Here is a 20067-nt window from a genome sequence, read left to right on the forward strand (position 1 = left end):
TTATTTCTACACATTTACCCGATGGTGGAGACGCAAAAGCAAATGTAGCACAGATGGCAATGGTGTTGAGACTCTAAAGTGGATGCAGAATCTAAACACAAAGGTCCTGAGGCAAATCATCAATTCATCAATCAATAGAAAATGAATGAGTCTTATCAGGTAAAATTAAAAATGCCTAAAGTTGTCTGGTTCCAACTAAAATGTGAGACTTTTCCTCTCAGGTTTATATCATTGTGTAATCTTTGGTCAATGGGTTGTTTTTGATGAAAACATGTAATAGGATGGATGGATGCTCCAATTCGAGAGAATAAATATGATTTTACGTTTTCCTCCTCAGATGTCATGGCGTCCGACCTACCGAAGCTCCAAGTTTCGAAATGTCTACGGGAAGGTAACGCACCGGGAGCACTGCTTCGACGGTGTCCCCATCACCAAGAACGTCCATGACAACCACTTCTGTGCCGTCAACTCCAAGTTCCTCGCGGTGGTCACGGAGAGTTCGGGCGGAGGCTCTTTCATCGTCATACCTGTGGTTCAGGTAACTGGTTCCCCTTATTCTCTTGAGCTGATGTTTGTTGCAATGCCAAACACTTAATTTGCTCAACGGAAGATAAACCTTAAAGCTACACATTTGAGCTTTATAGGGTAAAGTGATTAATTGTCTGTGTAAAATCTTCTGCATTTATCTGAAACAGTGGATTTGTTGTGGTGACACTGGGTTTGATGTGAAGAATCTTGGGTTAAATGCAATACGAGTTATTTTTCCACTGGTTATGATGCATTGTGGGTCTGAGAAACCAGTTGGTGCTTTGCCTCTTTAACAGAGACTCTGCCAAAGTGCTTGAAAAGCTCTTAGCTGCTGAATAGAGTCCAGTCTGTTATCAACAAGTGTTCAGTGAGAGCTCAGCTGAATTTTACTGTACGACATCATGAGCTGTTCGTGTGTGTGTGTGTGTGTGTGTGTGTGTGTGTGTGTGTGTATGTGTGTGTGTGTGTGTGTGTATCAGAGAGTTGGTGTAAAGTGCTATAATCATATCAGCCTTTTTTAATATTCAAGTTTTTAATATACTGAGGATCAGACAACATAATAAGGGCTCACGTCCATCACTTGATTACAGCATTTCCTCGGGTTTCTGCTGACTTGACGGGTTCAGAAATGGCGTTCATCATATTCAGCAGCAGAACAGATGACGGCTGCTAATGCAGAGTCCTCACGCCAAAACAATCCATCAGCAAACTTAATTGATTCCTTAAGAAGACGGTTATTTTATTTTTGAGGTGGACAGATTTTGCAGCATATAAAAGAGGTGGTGAAATGTTTGTGGGTTTTAAAATTCTGATTATCAGTCACTTCCAAACACAACACATTTAAAGTGTAATATGTTTGGGTTATAGATTAGATTTATCCAAAGGAAACCAACCTGCTGAATTTATTTCTAACTAGAAGGAGATGTGGTAAACAGATGGATGTCACCTGTCATCTATTAGCCAGAGTCAATGGCTGTCAGCTCTGTTTAAGAGATGTGATCAGAAAAGGTCCAAAAATGACAAAAGTTCAGGAACGTTTGGGGTTATCTTCAAACAAGGTTGAAAAAAATCAGTAAAACACAAAATCGAAATCAAATTTTAGTCTCATACTAGTGACTTTTTTTAAAATGGAGAGGTATGACCATAGCAGAGGTGATATGATGATGACAGCCGGCGAGACGACCATATGGTTCGCCCCAGACGCCGTCACTGGCAAGAGGAAGGACCACCGCTGGTGCAGCACCTGGCGCCCGGCCCGGCCCAGAAAATGACACACAAGGTCACAAACACTTCTTCATCACCTCCGAGGAACAGGGAGCAGTGAGTCTGCTGCTTTCTGACTCACTTACTATCTCTATAGAATTACTACTACTACTAGAATTAGTTGAGTGGTCAATCAGTTGATCAGCAGAATAACAACAGTTTTGATATTTCATCATTTCGGCGAGTTTTCAAGCTAAAATTCCAGGTAATTAGATTTCTAGCTTTTCTTTGTCTTATTTGAGTGTAGATATGATACAATACAGTAAGATATGATAATACAATAGCACAAACAAATTACCAGCACCGGGGGAAACATTGTGAGAATAAAATTAAAATACGAATAAATGAATTAAAAATAGAAACATTATATACAATAGTTATGTAGAAATACAATATATATTATTCTGTACATGTGCAAATATGAAAGGCAAATTATGTGTTTGTTTAATATGCCGCTTAAATCCAGACTCAATGTGCTTTAGCTGCAACCAAATTATTGGCAACATTAAGCACATTAAATATACCTGTTTTTGCTCTTTTTCTGTTGTTTACCAGCAGAATCTAATGTGTCCTATGATCCACAGATTCCTTTAAAGTCTTCTTAAATAATTTACTGTGCACATGTTTTATTGGTTAATATAGGTATTTATTTATTATTTTTTATAAGGGTATTTCCACCACGTGATGGATAATACTCACATTCACAAACAAGGCTGTTTCTTGGTTACAGTAATCTGACCATTTCATTTGAATTTGTCACTGAACACTGTAAACAAAGTCTCTCACTGTTCAGTGAAACAACTGCTCCAGTGACAGCGAGCGAACCAGCTGACTGTCCAAACCCTGCAAAGCACATACATGCATACATATATATATATATATATACACATCTATATGAAGCACCAGGAACATGCATTAGACCGTCAACATGATATAATGCACAGCCCTGAGAAAATTCAATTTGTCTGATTTACTGAACATGACTCAGCCCGTGTTTTCTTTTCAGTTCAGAGAGCAGCGGCCATTCATATGGGAGAATAAACCTGACACATGCTGCTGTAAATCCTCTGCTCAGATCTACAGGCTCCAACAGTGACGTCCTTAAAGAAACGGACAGCAGCACAATTAAAAAACTAGTTTCACTAAAATATGAGCAGCTCCTCAGTTCATCCATGATACAGCCACAGGAGCCACGTTATATTTTCAAAACATGAATCTTCGGATTGTTCTGAATGTTGTAGTGACACTGTGATCTCAGAGCAGCAGCAGTAGTTCACATTAGTGAGGATATACATGTATAATGGGTCAATGTGAGATGCCTGTGCAGCTGTAACATCTGTACGTCACCTGCTGGTCTCAGGAAATGAGATGCAGAGCGACAATGAGCACTGATGTTGTTTTCCTGTCACAGGCTATATTTCTCATTATTTTATTTGTGTTTTGTGGTAGATAGGTAGCATCGGAGGTGCATATGAACCATAGTTTTATTAATTTCAAGTTCCGTCATGGCTTTTTAATCCCTTATAAAACCTCTTGGGCCTCTGAACCCTGCAGTTTCCATCAGACTTCATTTTCTTCGCAGGTAATTAGTTGCAGCTAAATCAGGAGTCCCTTAGATCCAGGGTTATTAATGTGTCGAGGTCGTGTTAAAACCTTCCAGTCACCGTGTGACATCTATAGAAAAAGCATTTATCAAGATGACATGTCAATTTTTTCACATCGAAAAAGGAAGAGCTTGTTTCATACGTTCCTGATATTTAAAAACATGCATGTGTTTATGTTGAGTTTCCACACGAGCACAGTGAGAATCTTTCATGGTCCAAAGTTTCATGGAAGGAACAAGAGAGTGATGTCACAGAGCTCTCGATGCTGTGGCTTCACCATCTTCCTCTTCAAGAAATTACATCATATCTAATGTTGTTACATCTGATGAAATTATGTGACGTGTCTGAGATTCTGTTAATGGATGATGCTGATGGTTTTGTACTCTGTGTACACTCGGTCCTTGTTTTCTCTCATCGTTTCATTTCATCGGACACTATTTCCTCTGGTTTTAACATGTGCTGCTGATCTTATATCCTCTTCTCTCATCTTGCTGAACCTGCCTGTTTGGAATGAGCTGTTTGTTTGGCCTGTGGTGACTCAGGACTCAGTCCACAGAAGCCTGACGCTGCACCACCGCTGCTGCACCAAGAGCTGTTCGCCTCTTTATTCAAATTGTATTAATATTGAACTTATCACGTGTCCAAATCACTTCCTTGGGCCTTTAGTAATACACATGCCAAGTGAGAAGCTGATAAGATGAACAGTTCTCGAGATATGTGAGACAGACAGAGAGAGATTTCTATTAGATGGATAATAATGATCTTCACCAAGGAGATTATGCTTTTTGTGAATTTCTTATGCAGAGATCTTGATTATAGAAGCAAACATCTATGAACTGGTGAAATTTGGTGTGGATCTGGATGATGAGCTGGATTTTTTAGAACAAAATACATTTTCGGTGGGTGAACTTGATTCAGTTACTCTGCAGTAACAAATAATCCTTTGAGCTTTATCAGGAATTGGATATTTTATGAAATGAAATGTGTAACTTTGGTTAAGAAGAGGATTAAGGGGGCATTTATTTAACTCTCAGTTTGAAGGTTGAGGTGCAGAGATGCCGGTGATACATTTTCAAGACTTTACTGAAAATAGTAAATGATTCATTATTCATAGGAGAGTTTGTTAAAAGGCCTGAGAGTTAGTGAGTGAATCTGCAGGGTTTAGTAAGGACAGTGCTTACGTGTGCACACACACACACACACACACACTAGGCGGCTGGACGCTGAACAAATCTCTGAGGAAATAAAAAAAAAAAAAAGGGGTCAGTGGATTGAAGTCATCAAACATTCATGACATCACGACAGACGTTAAAAGGTTCCAGTCTCTGCTGTTATGAGCCAGTGCCCCTCTGTGGACTCTGTGGGTTATTGCAATAACAATGTGCCTCAGACGTCCCCGCGCAATAACCAGGTCTGTTTTTGTTTTGTTCTGCTCAGGATTTATCGAATCATCTCACTGATGTGATTTAACTGGGAGTATGTTTTATTAGTTTGTCATGTTCACATCAATATGAGCAAATTGTTTTATCTGAATAGGGGAATGCAGATTTAATAAATTCTTATCACGTATATCACTGCTTATTCGCTATCGGAGCAATATGTTCTACTACAGTTGAGTGGGATCTATGACTCAAGCTGTTTTAGCACAGACGTGGTCTTATAAATCCAAGTTTTTTACTGTATAACATTGGCAGTAGCATTAATTTGTCATCTGTGATTGATGGTGTCAACAACACACCTCATGGTTTATTATTTTGAAGTTGCTTCCATATTTCTCCATGCTGATTTAAAATCCGCTGTTCTCTCTGAAGAGCTGCTGCTCACCGCAACAGCTAATCTCATCCAAGATGCACAAATGCAACCGAAAACACTTCATTTATATTTCAGTATCAACAACGACTGCGTTTGTCTTCCAACAAGAAAACACCATCAACCAGGAGCTCTGCAATATTTACCACTGTTGTCTCTCGGAAGTAGCTTCATTTATATTTAAGTGATATCTATGTATTTGACACAAACTAAGAGTGTATTCTAACAAAATAATGAATTGCTGATTAGCTCATTTAGTACATAGACTGTGCCACAGTCTAGTGGCCGAGAAATTAATCAAAAATGCTTACAAGCTTTTTGCCTTTTTGCCAAAATGAAGTATTTCCAGTAATGCAACAAAAATCTATACATATTCACTATCGTACGTGTATAGTACAGCTACAGATACAGAGATTTATGAATGTTAGTCAACCCTGTACTCAACTTTTGGCCAGAAGACGCTCATCAAGGCCTCTTCTAATGTCGTCTCTATAATAAATATCTCTTTGCCGTTGGAGGATTTTTCTGCAGATGTTTTCAGACATCCAGTATTGATTGTGTCCAATAAAGTCTGAGATTTTTTCCAAAACAGAAAAAATAAATAAATGAAATGTTTCTGCTCCTGTCTCTGTGTTTCAGGCCGGCCGTCTGGACTCTCACTACCCAAAAGTCTGTGGTCACCAAGGCAACGTGCTGGACATCAAATGGAATCCGTTCTTTGAAAACATCATTGCATCTTGCTCCGAGGACACGTCGGTAAGTGACCCACAGGAGAATCACAGACGGTAAAGCTTTGACTTCATGACTTTGAGGATGTGGAAAATCACTGCATTTGTGAAAACCGTGAGTTTATCAGCTGCTGAGGTTGACGACCACAGGCCCTGAGGGTAAACAGGTCATCAATCCAGTATTCATTCAGTTCACTCATTCACGGGGTCACTGATTCAGACTGGACTCAGGCTTGTGATTGGATTCTGGTCGATGATGTTGTTATGGGTCAGTGCCCTGAAAATGGCAAGTGACAGACGTGAAATGACTTTGAGCAAGGCATTATTCCATTATAGGACTTACATAAATGAAATTAGACACAAAATTACATCTCCTTCACTATCACTCACATGTTACATGACCAACCATAAGAGCCCCGGTGGCCCTTTTTCTCCCAGTGCATGCACCTGTTACATGACTGAGTCCAGCAGAGTGAAAGCACCGAGTCCTGTCCAGTGCTTTCACTTGTTTAGAGGATAATCTCCTCTGCTCCAACACAGAGTCTGGAGCCTTCACTATAATCCACTCTAATCCTAATGCAACGGCCTGCATCGATAGCAAGAGGTGTCTTTGATCAGAGGGATCTATCACTGCGTCACACTGATTGTGTTTTTCAGTTCGCGGTAATAAGATGAGAAAAACGTGTTCCACAATAATTCACCTATAAACCTGTTGTATAAGAATTACAGATATATTACCGATATAGATTTTTTCAGGCTGATGTCAATATTAGGGAGTAAATATTTCCCAATACAGATATATTACACAATATAATAAACTTTCAGACAAAGTACAAATACACCCAATTATAAGAACTTAATTTAAAAAATAAATCATCATCAAGCAAACGCAGCTACCGATATGTCTGTGAAAAGGCTCATATTGTTCAGGCTCAAATGAAAGTGCTGTTAAATATTTGTGTTTTGTGTGCATGCTTTATGATTTTGCGCTGTGTATTCACATATATTGTGTGTGTGTGAACGTGTGAACGTGTCAGGTGCGAGTATGGGAGATCCCAGAGGACGGTCTGAGGCGCAACATGTCGGAGGCCGTGCTGGAGCTGTACGGTCACAGCAGACGTGTGGGTCTGATCGAGTGGCATCCCACCAGCAGCGGCATCCTCTTCAGCGCCGGCTACGACTACAAGGTAACACAACAATAACACAACAAGCTTTAATCCACACTGTGCATAGACTGACATCACCAGCACAGAGATTCAAATTCTCCCTCTGATATATTAACATACTGTTGGATATTATCAGTGTGTGTTACTGAGTTAATTTCAAGAGGAACCTTTTAAGTGCTATCAGACATTCTTCTTACTTCACCTTGGATCAGCAGAGAAACTGTTGTGTCTGTAGCACCACAACCAAACAAAGTCAGACTTCGTTCACAACCTCACAACACAATCACACAATCTTTTCCTGGCCGCATCAGATCCTGATCTGGAACCTGGAGATCGGAGAGCCGGTGAAAATGATCGACTGTCACCACGATGTCATCCTCAGCATGTCCTTCAACACGGACGGCAGCCTGCTGGCCACCAGCTGCAAGGACAAGACGCTGCGAGTCATTGAGCCGCGCTCCGGCAGAGTCCTGCAGGTCAGAGCGAGGGGACGGATGTTTGTATTGGAGTGTGCGTGGACATGAAGAACTCCTAAATATACATCTTTTTACCATGTGACCTGACTGTTAATCTGTTTATTGGCCATTACAAGTGAAATACATTTGAAGGATTTTAAATTATTTGCAACATGTAAAACTCTGACTTAAAGGTTCAGTGTGTAGAATTTAGTGACATCTAGTGGTGAAGTTGCATGTTGCAGCTGAATAACCCTCACCCTTCCAAACCTTCCAAAAAAAATTAAAAAGTTGTTTAGTTTGTCCACTTTTGAATACTGTAAAAAACATGGCGGCCTCCGTAGAGAGGACCCGTTCCTGATGTAAATATAAAGCCATTTCAGGGTAGAGAAAACAAATTCGTACAGTTTAAATGAAACACATTTTATATTCAGTTTCAATTTCTGCCACTGGATCCCTTTCACCCGATCTTACACACTGGACGTTTAACTGTGTAAAAACTGTGAGCGATCATGTTGCACTGAAGCTTTGTCTTATCTCTGCATGTTGACCCTGCAGCAAGCCAGCTGTAAGAACCACCGTGTAAACCGAGTGGTTTTCCTGGGCAACATGAAGCGGCTGCTCACCACAGGGGTTTCTCGCTGGAACACCCGGCAGATCGCTCTGTGGGATCAGGTCAGACAACGCCTCCATATGGCTCATGCCTATAATGCCAGAGTGGGGGGAGCAAGTGTGTGTGTGCGTGTGTGTGTGTGTTAATTCTGTGAGTGTGCTGCTCTTCCCAGGAGGATTTGTCGATGCCAATTGCGGAGGAGGATATAGACGGGCTCTCAGGGCTGTTGTTCCCCTTCTACGACGCTGACACACACATGCTGTACCTGGCAGGAAAGGTTAGACCTTCCCCTGACCGTGCCACAACATTGACTTTATTTTAATCTACTATAATATTTCCCATATTTACTGTTGGATACCACATGTTAAAAAGTAATATTTTTGATTTACATTTATAGGACGGCTATAAGGTCAGAAACTTAGCCCATGAAAAGTTTATGTTTTTATTCCCATTATAAATCATGTTTGAGTAACATCCTGCACATTACACCTGTAGAAAACTATATTTCTGTTTTTTTGTCTTTTGACTTTCATCAAGTATTTTACAAACACTAGCAGAAGGATGAACAGAGACAGCTGGTCCTTTGTCAAGTAGGAGTGTTCATTCAACCACATGAAGCAGTTACAAGCTGTTGTTAGTTATAAGAGATTTAATTCCTTCTTTGTCTCCTGTGCATTTCTTAAAATTGAACTTTGAATTATGGGTAAAGTAACATAAATCTGGATTATTTTCATGATCTGCTACAAATTCTGCTTGTTCAAAGATATTAACATTCCCCATAGAATATTTGTCATAAAGATCTCTGCAGTATTTCTTGAGAAAACACAAAGGTTGTTGAAAAACGCCCTAAATCTCAATGTTAAAAATACATCTCTTAATTGAATCTGTTAAAAAGTTAATTTGCTTTTCTCTGACCCAAACTGCATCTTTCCACAAAGTTTCAAGGAAATCAGTTGAGTAGTTTTAAAAAATGAAAACACAACCTCCTTGGCAGAGGTAAATATTTAAAGAAGCAAAATCCAAAGCAGCATCATTTTACTTTGGGAATCAGAGGCTCTAGTAAACTTTGAGCATTAAAATGTCTAATGTGAACAACTTGAAAGAGAAACTACTTTCATTCTCTGTGTCTCGGCAGGGGGACGGTAACATCCGTTACTTTGAGATCACCACAGAGAAGCCGTACTTGCAGTATCTAATGGAGTTCAGGTCCCCGTCTCCACAGAAGGGACTGGGTGAGTCACGTGTCCATCACTAACATGTGATCTCACACACTAAGAGCACACAGAGTCACCACATGCTTCTGTTCTCGCCCTCAGGCGTGATGCCAAAGCACGGGCTGGACGTGTCGGCCTGCGAGGTGTTCCGCTTCTACAAGCTCGTCACCCTGAAGGGTTTGATTGAGCCCATTTCAATGATCGTGCCGAGGAGGGTAAGAGTGAAATGAAATAATGGAATCAACTAATTCGTCTCTGTTCTTGTACTTATTAATTATTTATGTGGTATATTACATTTGTCCGGCACATAATGACTTTAGAACTTCCAGTATTGTGGGAGGAAATAAACAGAAATCTACTGTGAGAACAGTCTCTTGTAAATAGTTGAGAGCAAACCAGGGCAGGGGAAATTAAAACACTCAGCAGACCCCATACCTCAACCAAAAAAAGAATTGTTCTGTTTCTTTCATCAAGATCCATGTTATTCCCTGGGAAATCTGTGAACATTTCAAAATAAAATCTCGCAATGTTATAGAAAGTGATAAAAAATATATTCCTGGATCCTCCCACGAAATTGAATGGGTTCTTTCTTGGCCCATGTTCCATCCTCATGGAAATCGTTCAGACGTTTTTTGCGTAATCCTGCTGACAAACAGAGGTGACAACATGAAGACAACAGCCAAACGGAGACAAGAGGCCAGCGACTGATAAAATGAGCACTGAGGATAAAGATTGTTTTTGCAAAAGACATTATAAGTTTAGATAATCAACTATGCCAAATGTTATTGTATAAAACAATAAATCATGTGGTGTTTTCCTGGTTTTTACAGTCAGACACATACCAGGAGGACATCTACCCCATGACAGCAGGAACAGAACCGGCGCTGTCTGCCAGCGAATGGCTGAGCGGCATCGACAGAGGTAAACAACACTTCAGACGTGTGGGACTTGTGCGTCGTGTTGGTTTTTACATGCTCTGCTCCCTTTGTACAAACAGATCCAGTGTTGATGTCTCTGAAGGAAGGTTACCGCCGGCCAAACCAGTTAGTGTTCAAGGCCCCAGTGAAGGAGAAGAAGAGTGTGGTGGTGAACGGCATCGACCTGCTGGAGAACATCCCACCCAGGACAGAGAACGAGGTCTGTGGAGAACTGATGATGTCAAAGATAAACTCATTAAAACTTAATTCAATTTGCAGATATGAGCCAACATATCGGTGTCAGTACAACTTTTATTTTCCATAGGAAACAATAAATATGCATTTATATTTATTTTCTCACAAGTTCTTTATGTTTGGTCGCATTTGTGTTTTATTTTTATTTTCTGTTTATGGTTAAACTATAAAATATCAAACCTCTTTGTCATTAGGGTTTGATAACGACATCTTAGTAAACATTGATAAATGGTATCAGAATTTGTTTTACATATTGTTCAGGCTCTGGCAGCTAACGGGGATCAAAATTCAAAAGAATAAATACAAGAGAAAGAAATGTGAAAATAAAGTTTGGATAGTTTGATTCATTTTGTCATTTGATCAGGTGAACGGTTTGATAACTTATTAATAATATAAAAAATTGCTGCAGAAACATCTTGTTAGTGGACGTTAAATCAATAATTTGTCAAAGTAAATATGTTCACTCTTGACTTTGAAATCAGAAGTTCTTTAGCTTTTGATCACATCGTGAACACTGAACATATACAGTTTATATAATGTTATATGATACATAAGTGTGATATGATTTCACTAAGCTACAACATGTTGCTGTTCCTCTGCAGCTCCTGCGGATGTTCTTCCGGCAGCAGGACGAGCTCCGGCGGCTGAAGGAGGAGCTGACCACCAAGGACGTGCGAATACGCCAACTGGAGCTGGAGCTCAACAACCTGAAGAACGTTAGCCCCAACAACGTGTGACCTCGCAGCCTCCTGGACTGACACAGCTGCTTCCTTTGCCTCCGAATCTGACCTCCGACAAGCTTCTGAGCCCCCCCCACCCCACTCTGCTCTTTTGATATATCGCATTATATCATAACTTCATTCCTGCTGCCCCTGGATATATGTAGTGCACACGATTTGTTTGATATCTTAGCTGGTGCGATTCCTGGAGTATTGTAATAATGAGAAAAGGAAGTGTCGGTGGATTTTCCACCTTGACACAAAATAAACGACAGGGAAAGTTTGAAATCAAATCAAATTTGGTATCATCTGTTTTTACAAATCAATTTTGTCGAGCGTTAATGATCAGTTATTGCATATTTCTGGTGAGAGCGTCGAGATGTTTGCCTCACTTTGCCTTTTTGTCCACGCAAAAACTGGAAGATACGAAAGACTCGTCACTGGCTCCTACTCGTCTTCCCCAAGGCCTTAGACCCTGCTGCAGACACGGTCGGCTGCGAGCTGCGACGTCATCCCAAGATGGCCGACGTGACGTAGCTTCGCACCAAAACGCACGTGAAGAGTGCTCGGAGACGTGGATTGTGTTTTTCCACCGAGCTGCTTATCCCAATACATCTTTCCTCACCTGGCTGTAAATTCACACCGACACATAGTTGTATCCAAATGCAGTTTTTTACCAAGGACTGGATAGTTCATTCACTCACCATGTTTTGATCCTTTATTTAAATCGTGGGAGAGCGGCAGGGGAGAGACATGGATCCAGAGGTGTCGGACTAAACTACGAAAACTTCATCTCAAGGGAAGCTTTGCAGGCTGTCATTGGTTTTTCGGGCGAATCCTGAGGGCGATAATGTATATTTGCTTCTATTTATTTGTCACGTTCGACCTTTTTAGCCATTAACTTGTACATTTGTTTAATCTCATTGTTTTTGTACGACGTGGCGGATGTGCAGGTAATGAATGTGACGCTTGATAGATTTTGCTGAATGTTGGAATTGAACCTTGAGAGAAGGTGTGAAGATTTGCTCTTGGCTCTTCTCACAGAAAACTGTAACAATAATCACCCTTTCACATTTAATCTAAGTACGTTACTGTTACTGAGACATGTTTACTGTAGATGTGTAACTTTGCTCTAGAGACTTGAGGTCATTTGCTCCTTCTCCCCTTGTATCATCAACTTAAACTCCATCATGTTTAAACTCTTATGTTTTACCATCATTTTTTTTATTTAAGAGAAGTTGGTGGTGATTGGATGTGTTATTTCAGCGACCAGGTTCAAGCAGATACCTAAAAAAATTCTGCTGAACATCCCTGTGTGTATTTTGATCCGTGAAGCCCAGTCACATTTTGCCTGATTCTGTTCATGTTAAACAATCAGAAGCAACGGAAGCGTTATGCATTCACCTGAGAAAAGACAAATTCTGCTTTATTTTACTTTAATTTTTCAAAATAAACTCAAAATCCTCGTACTTTCCTTCAGAACAATCCAGAAGTCCTGACGTGCCTGTGTAAATCGGACAAACATAATAATGCCGTGTATATTACTTAGAGACACAAGTATCAAACCCAAACCCAATAAAAGTGGAACAAACCACACATTGTACAAGTTTCCTTCAATGTTCTCAAAGATTTTCTCTTGGGATTTTGAGGTATAGACTATCTCATATATTAAGAAAAACAGAGCAGAGATTTTTCCTCATGTGAATGTAGGACGTTTCCATAGAAAGCCACATTAATGGTAAATGTATGTTACTGCCAAGGTGAAATAAAGAGGCTGCAGTGAAAGTAGAAGGTGGAGGACGATGATGGACCAGACGGAGTCAGGGCCTCTCATGTTGTTGTAGTGAGTAATGGAATCAAATGGCTGTTTGTGGACAGGTAGGATAATGACATGTAAAAGATGTAATGGTTTTGAAATGATGATGTTGAACTGATTGGCATGTTGGCTTTGACAAACTAGTGTTAACCTTGGCACTACCTCCAAATGTGTCTGGCATTGAACCTGATGAACTTTGTAGTAAAGAAGAAAACTTTGGGCTTATATTATTGCTCAGTTTGATCTTTGTTAAAACCGCAGGTCTAATGTGCAGCGAACAGAATCACATGTCAGTCTGTGTATCCTGGATGAGAAAAGAAAAGTAAATACCTGGTGAATTAAATGAGAAATATTCTGCTCATATTCAGGTTCATCATTTGTAGTTGTGTTATTACTTTAAAAGCTTTACGTGCTCTAATGTTCAGAAACATCTGAACATTAGAGCATCTCTTTCCTCAGTGTCCATCGCTGCAGCTCCTCTTTTCATCCTTTGTCTCAAACACTTGGTTTTAGCTCCTGTCTCTTTAAGGCCCCCCCCCCTTGATAAAGCCCAGTCTACGCTGATTGGCCAGCTGACCCACTATGTTGTGATTGGTCGACCACTTCTTTTATTTCACCTGAGCTGCGTTCAGCCGAGGCAAATCGTAGCTAAACGTCTTTTTAAAATGTAAACAATGGTACAAGCCTCATCTTTCCTGGCTTATTTGCAGAGGAAATCTCAGACGTAGTTGACATGGGTTTGAATCGTGCTTATTGTATTACATTTATTACAAAATACTTACAACAAACACGTCTTCAAACACCTTCAATCGATGCAAACCTTTTAAATCAGGTGGGGTTTGTACACACATCACTGCTATGAGAGAAAACGTAGCTTCAGGTTTTATGTACATTGTTTCAAGCCAACATGTCGTTTAACACTGAAACCCTGAACACCCTGAACACTGCACAAAACCTACTGAGACTGAACGTGCCCCTGGCTTTGTTGGGGGTTGGGCCAGACTCAAATGTGGGCCACTGAGATGACGCGTGACATCACAATCATGAAGGAATATTGGCCGGATTACTGACGAGGAGTTTCAGCAGCAGAGAGGAGCTCCCTTTGGTCTTTTTACCCTCTCAGAACTTAGACATACACAAAGCCCGATATAATAGCTGAAAGAAAAACGTCAGTGTTGTTGCACAAGAAACCACAAACTTCCAAACATATATAAAAAGGGATTTATTGAAGTGGATGGGAGGGAAAAACAAAGAGAATTTGGCTGATGACAGTGGGTTTAACAGAGTGAAGAATCACTGAGGTAGGCCAAATTGACCGCTGCGTATACGAGGGAAAACAAAGTCCAAATAACCGACCGTTTTCCCCAGAGTTTACACTTTGAAACGATACATCTTCAATGCACATATGTTGCAAGTTGCAGCCTCCATTTATATATCAATTAACTTCTCTACTCTACCACCACAAATTCAAACATTGCCACCTGCGTGTCCCAGAAAAGAACATGGAAAAGCAAGAGTGAGTTCTGATGTTGAACATGTCTCTTGGTGGAAAGATCGATGCATACAAAGTTCTCTTCAAATTCAAGAAATTTCACACTGCGTATTTGAGACAAAGCAGCATTACATAATGAATATCTTATTACAATTCAAAGTTTCACCTCAGTTGTCTGTTCAATGTCTGCCGTCATCAAAGAGAATACAAAAAAATAGTATTTGGTCATTATTTACAAGAACACGTAATTTCCGAACTATCAAAGCTGAGGGTTGAAGGAGGAGGAGCTTTGACAAGGGCAGACATGTGTGTTTTTTTTTTTTTTATTGTTTTTGCTATGATTTAAAAATACGCCCAGTGAGGGTCACACACTGTGCATGTTCAGACACAAGGTTCACACCAGGACAGCAGAGTATTGGCATACTGGTGACACTACAAACACATAACTTACATTAAAAAATAAAAAATAAAAAGTACAATGCAAAAATAAGTTTAAGACGAGGAGAGGACAGCCGCACATGGAATCCAGTTGTTGACTTTAAAATGTTTTAGACATGCACTCTTTTTTTTGTTTCATTTTCTGGTTTTCTTTTGAAGGGGCGTAGGGGGTCTTCAAATACATAAGTCATCAGAAACTGGTCTTACACAAACAGTGAGAAAACAAAATGTTTCTTAAAAAGGTTTATCTTTGCTAATATTGGATATTACAAAACTCGGTGTCCACGAAGCAGTCAAAAGTGGACATTAAAGACGGGAACACGGGAGCATCAAGGGGACAGAAGTTTTACTCATTTCTCCAGACAACCCCGTCTACCTGACTGGCCAATAACAAGAAACCACTCCTACTGCAATATGAAACTGGGGGGGGGGATACATGGGGCTGCTGGGGAGTGACTGGGAGATAACAAGTTTAAAACAGTTCACAACTTAGCTTCTTCTGGAGGATTCTCAATCATCCTCGTCCTCATCCTCCTCCCCTTCTTCATCCAGCTCCCGTTTTCTCTTCTGGCCTCGCTCCTCCTCTGGAAAACAAAGTGTTTCAAGGATGAAGATGCAGGAATCAACAAAATAAAAGGTTTCCTGACAAACTACTCTGGTGTTTTCTCACATTTAAACAGACGTTAATAAGAGTATGTTTGTGTTCACACCCAAATTAAGTAACAACAAATAGATTTAATTTACCACCTGTAAATGTGTGTGTGTGTGTGTGTATCTACAGAAAATTAAGATGTCACAGTGAATTTGACCTTTGGGATATAAAATGTCATCACTTAGTTTCATTGTGTCACCGGTTTTTCACAGGGAGATATAACAGCTCCTGTTCACCTTCAATCTACAATCTACATTCACCAGTTAACCTCACATGCATGTGTTTGGATTGTGTGACTCAGGGAGAACATGCTCCACACAGAAAGACCCCGGTCGGCATTAGTCAGGTTCAAACCTCAAACGTTCCTGCTATGAGTCGACAGAGCCAACCGCTGCTCCACCGTGCCACCCTTTCACAGTACAATTTTGCTTTCCGGTTAGTAAAGAGAAAATCCTGCTTAAGAACTTAATAAAGTCCTAATGATGGTTTCATGCTTTTCTGCCGGTGCTGCTCAGCAGATTGTGGTGGTGACACGGAGGTCATGAACATGCAAACACGTAAACAACATGTGACAAAGTTCTGATGTGGACGGATATAAACAAAGCTTCCTAGTAACTACATGTAGAAAAGACCACTTTGTTTACAAGGAGACGTCACTGTGCACATTTATGTAGCATATGCTGCTAACACTTGGAGACAAATTCTGAGCCAGTAATTTTACTCACCCTCTCCCTCTCCCTCTTCATCATCGTCAGCCTCTTTGTCGTTCACGTCTTCCTCCTCTTCCTCCTTTTAAAAAAAAGAAAAAAGGTAAAGTTAGTCTCGATTATTTCAGACTCGACATTTTACATGTTACAGGATGAAAATCTCATTTATTCTCATCCTACCTCTCCGCTGACGTCGTCCTCTTCCTCTTCTTCGTTCTCCTCTTCATCTTCCTCCCCCTCTTCCTCCTCGTCTCCTGGTACTGTATCTTCATCATACTCCTCCTCATCTACATTTGAGCGAACGAATTGTTGGTTTATTATCAGCCAGCTTTAAGAGCAGCTTCCCAGCATGTGGGTATGTGTAGGACCTCGTACTCACCATCGTCCTCGTCGTCGTCGTCGTCCAAGCCCTCTGCGTAAACCTCGGCGTCAGAATCCGGCGCCTCTTTGTCGGCTTTGTCGTAGCCGTCCAGGTACGTGAGCTGGGGTAGTAGCTTGAACACGTTGTCTCTGTATTCGTTCAGGTTTGTCACTTCACAGTTAAACAGATCGAGGCTTTTCAGCGTCGCCAGTTCTTTCTGTCAGAGGAAAAAAAAGAATCAAAGTTTGAGGAATAAAACACTCGGCTGGTTTCTCTCTCTCTCTCTCTCTCTCTCCTGAATATTCCCAGGTGTCACTCACCAATGGCTCTATCGTGCTGAGGTCTTTAATCTTGTTGCCGCTGAGGTTGAGGTGTGTGAGGCTGGGGCACTTGTCGGCCAGAACTTCCAACCCTCCTGAGATCCTGTTGTCGCTGAGTTCAAGCTGTGGATCAGTGGAAATGTTCAACACCTTCAAGTCACAGTTTGTTTTGCTCGGGGGGTGGGGGGGGGGACAAAAGAAAGAAAACACACCCACCTTTTTGAGTTTGTTTAGCTTTGGCAAGTGGCCGACTGTCGTCAGTCCAACATTGATTGTGCTTAGAAATTCCAGCTCCTCAAACTCGTCTGTTAGACCCTCGATCTTTCCTTTGTTCGAGCGACAGTTGTCTAACACGAGTTCTTTGACCTGGAGAACAAAGCAAACATCTCATCAGTATCTGTCCGTTCTGGGAAAAGGTGAAAAGTCTATAAATGTGTTTGTCTATTTTCTGTTTCAAGAATAAAACATTGTTTGTTTGATTCACGATGAAAGTGTTTTGAGGAATTATAGATTTTAAAGTTATCATACTTTGGTAAATGTACTTGAAGTATGCACACATTACTGGTGTATTATTACTTGACCCGTTTTATCTTCTACTCTACTCAGAAGGCTGAACTTTATACTCAACTGTCCAGCAGGATATTAGGTAGTAAAACACTCGTCAAATGTCTGACCAACAGTTTAAATACAAATATAATTTATACTATTCACTTTACCATCACGATACAAGTAAAACTTCAAATCCTCATATATGAGAAGCAAAAATTTCCAGATATTAATGTTTGTTGATATAATCTGTGTAATTAAGTACATTTTTGAAGGGTTAATACTTGGAAGGAAGAGAATTTGTGTTGCGTGGTTATTTTTACTTAAGTAAAAAGGATCAATACTTCTTCCGTGAAGTAGTTAGTTACGGCTGATTCGACTGCGAGTTTCGCAAGAACTCAAGCTGCAGCAGTAACTAGCAGGAGGCTATCCGTGGACATTCAGTTTAAAAGCACGGTTTAAATGACAATGTTTGGAGTCTAATTTGAATGTCAGGGCTTCTGGACACTGTGGACTCAAACACTTCACCCCCCCCCTCTCCATCAGTGGTGAGTAGATGAGTGAATATTCATTATGGGGGAACTATCCCTTTAATGGGAAATCGAACATTGCATTAACATGTGCAGAGTCTGAAGTTTGCAGATGTGTACCATGTGCAGATGTTTGAGAAAATCAGCTGCAGCTCAGCGCATTGATATTTAAACAGTGTGCTCTGCGGTCACAGGTGCGCTGTTACCGGATATTTAACGAGCATCAGCCAATCAGCGACGAGGAGCGGGACTATTACGCATTAATAACGCGTAACCTGCGCACAGTTTCTACGCTGCAGGTATCGCGATGCTCCGATTTCTCCTCCCACTGCGTAAATATCACACTACGATGATTCGATGCCACAGAAACTGAGCGTTGTGGTTCCTCCGCTCGTGCGAGAGAAGAGGAGCCGGAGCTACGGGTCGCGCTCAGGGACATGTGTGAGTAGGAGGGGCGGGTAAAGACGATCAGGAGCCGAGAGCGAAAACCCCGATCAGTTGTCGGAGCTAAACCGTCGTTGAATGACCCATGTTGGGGGTGGGGTGTTGGGGGGGCGACTTCCGTTATAAACCCGGGGAGAGGAGACGTCCGTCCTCTGCGTCGTCTGCGCGGGATGTTCGCGGTGTTTGGCTTCGCCTTTGTTTCTGGGTAAAATGGCGGCTTGTCCTAGTTCTGGAAAACTGGAGCAACAACAACAACGCGGATCGACGGTTTGTTTTCAGGATTCATCGCGACGCAGAGGAACCGAGCGGTTTATAAACAAAGCCGGTGTTTGTGTCGCCTCTCCCGCGGTGTGGTCGCGGTGCCCCGGCGCCTGGAACCATCTCTCGGTCATCCGTGCGCGCTGAGGGGGCTCCGGTCCTCGGCTGCGCGGGGCTGCGGGCTAACCCCCCCGGATCACGGTGCCTGATCTCCCGCAGAAATAACCCGAGCATCCGCGGGTCCTGGACGCAGCTACCAGGCGGTGATCTTTACGCATCGCTGATCATTTCGTGACTTTGAGCATCCGCGTCCCCGCCGCGCAAAGTGCACGACTAAAAAACACGTTAACGCGGTTTTACACAGAAAGAGAAAACGCGGCTCCGAGAGCAACAACGCGGGGTTTTAAACGGGGGAAGGGGCGCGTTCGTGGATGAAAAGTTCCAAACATGGCTCCTCGCGGCGCGTCGCCTTGTTTATAACCGCGGAGCTGCAAACGGGAGCCCCGCAAAAGAAAAGTTCACCCCGCGTCCCCCCGCAGCACCTGCACCGCCGCCGGCACCGCAACCCTGCGGGGCGACGTCTCCACCGGGTTTTAACTTAGGAGGAAACTTTGTATCCGCGCACAGACGCATCATCGCACCGAAGCTCCTCCGTTAGCCGAGCGGGGAACACGGAGCAGCAGAGGCGGGAGGCCCACTTACATCAGCCGGAGTGCGGTTCCGCAGCTCCAGGTGAATCCTCTTCTTCATGTCCATCCTGGATCAGCGATGAGCGAGCCGCACTTTTCAATAATTACCGCAAATCCAAGTGTGCGTCCGCGCTCCGGAGCAGCTGCTGCCGTTCATTCAAACTTGATCCGCTCGGTGGGCGGGAGCGCGGCGCGGGATTGTCGTCACCGTCGACCAATCACAGCCGGCGCAGGAAGAGGGAGCGGATCTACAGCGACGCGGGCCAATGGCGCCGCCCCGTTGGAACTGGGTGGGGTTTTTGTTGTTGAAGTTTGGTTGTTTCAGTGAAGTTTACAAGAATAATGTGACTCTCACGGTGTTTTATAGTGAAGGAGCTCCACGAGGAGGAGAGGCCACACGTGTGTGTGTGTGTGGGGGGGGGGCATTAAAGATCCACATCACTTAGAACAGCTGTTTGCAACATCTGGATTCTCATTCACACAACTCACCCACCCCCCAATAAGATCACACTGTACTGATCCCACGCTGATGAAAGTCACAGC

The 20067-nt window shown here is 42.0% G+C and overlaps 2 protein-coding genes across 4 annotated transcripts in view; one reads left to right on the forward strand and one right to left on the reverse strand.

Annotated features, from left to right (window-relative positions):
* The window catches only part of coro2ba (coronin, actin binding protein, 2Ba), a 37465-nt gene extending 24015 nt beyond the window's left edge, over positions 1-13450 (forward strand). For all 3 annotated transcript variants that reach the window (XM_047339622.1, XM_035154100.2, XM_035154109.2), the window contains 11 exons: positions 338-538; positions 5844-5960; positions 6970-7119; positions 7410-7574; positions 8112-8228; positions 8339-8443; positions 9302-9398; positions 9483-9595; positions 10211-10301; positions 10378-10517; positions 11155-13450. In XM_047339622.1, the coding sequence (XP_047195578.1) occupies positions 338-538; positions 5844-5960; positions 6970-7119; positions 7410-7574; positions 8112-8228; positions 8339-8443; positions 9302-9398; positions 9483-9595; positions 10211-10301; positions 10378-10517; positions 11155-11289 (1431 nt within the window). In that variant the 3' untranslated portion in view covers positions 11290-13450. The remainder of the gene's footprint in view (positions 1-337; positions 539-5843; positions 5961-6969; positions 7120-7409; positions 7575-8111; positions 8229-8338; positions 8444-9301; positions 9399-9482; positions 9596-10210; positions 10302-10377; positions 10518-11154) is intronic.
* Positions 13451-14888: 1438 nt separating this feature from the next.
* On the reverse strand, positions 14889-19728 carry anp32a (acidic (leucine-rich) nuclear phosphoprotein 32 family, member A). The gene is made up of 7 exons (XM_035154121.2): positions 19538-19728; positions 17274-17423; positions 17058-17180; positions 16756-16954; positions 16557-16663; positions 16395-16458; positions 14889-15601 (listed from the first exon to the last, which is right to left on the reverse strand). The coding sequence occupies exons 1-7, from the start codon at positions 19589-19591 to the stop codon at positions 15528-15530; spliced, it is 771 nt and encodes a 256-aa protein (XP_035010012.1). The 5' UTR covers positions 19592-19728; the 3' UTR covers positions 14889-15527.
* Between the last annotated feature and the right edge of the window lie 339 nt (positions 19729-20067).

The sequence above is a fragment of the Hippoglossus stenolepis genome, chromosome 1, assembly GCF_022539355.2.
Source record: "Hippoglossus stenolepis isolate QCI-W04-F060 chromosome 1, HSTE1.2, whole genome shotgun sequence".
NCBI classification, from domain to species: Eukaryota; Metazoa; Chordata; class Actinopteri; order Pleuronectiformes; family Pleuronectidae; genus Hippoglossus; species Hippoglossus stenolepis.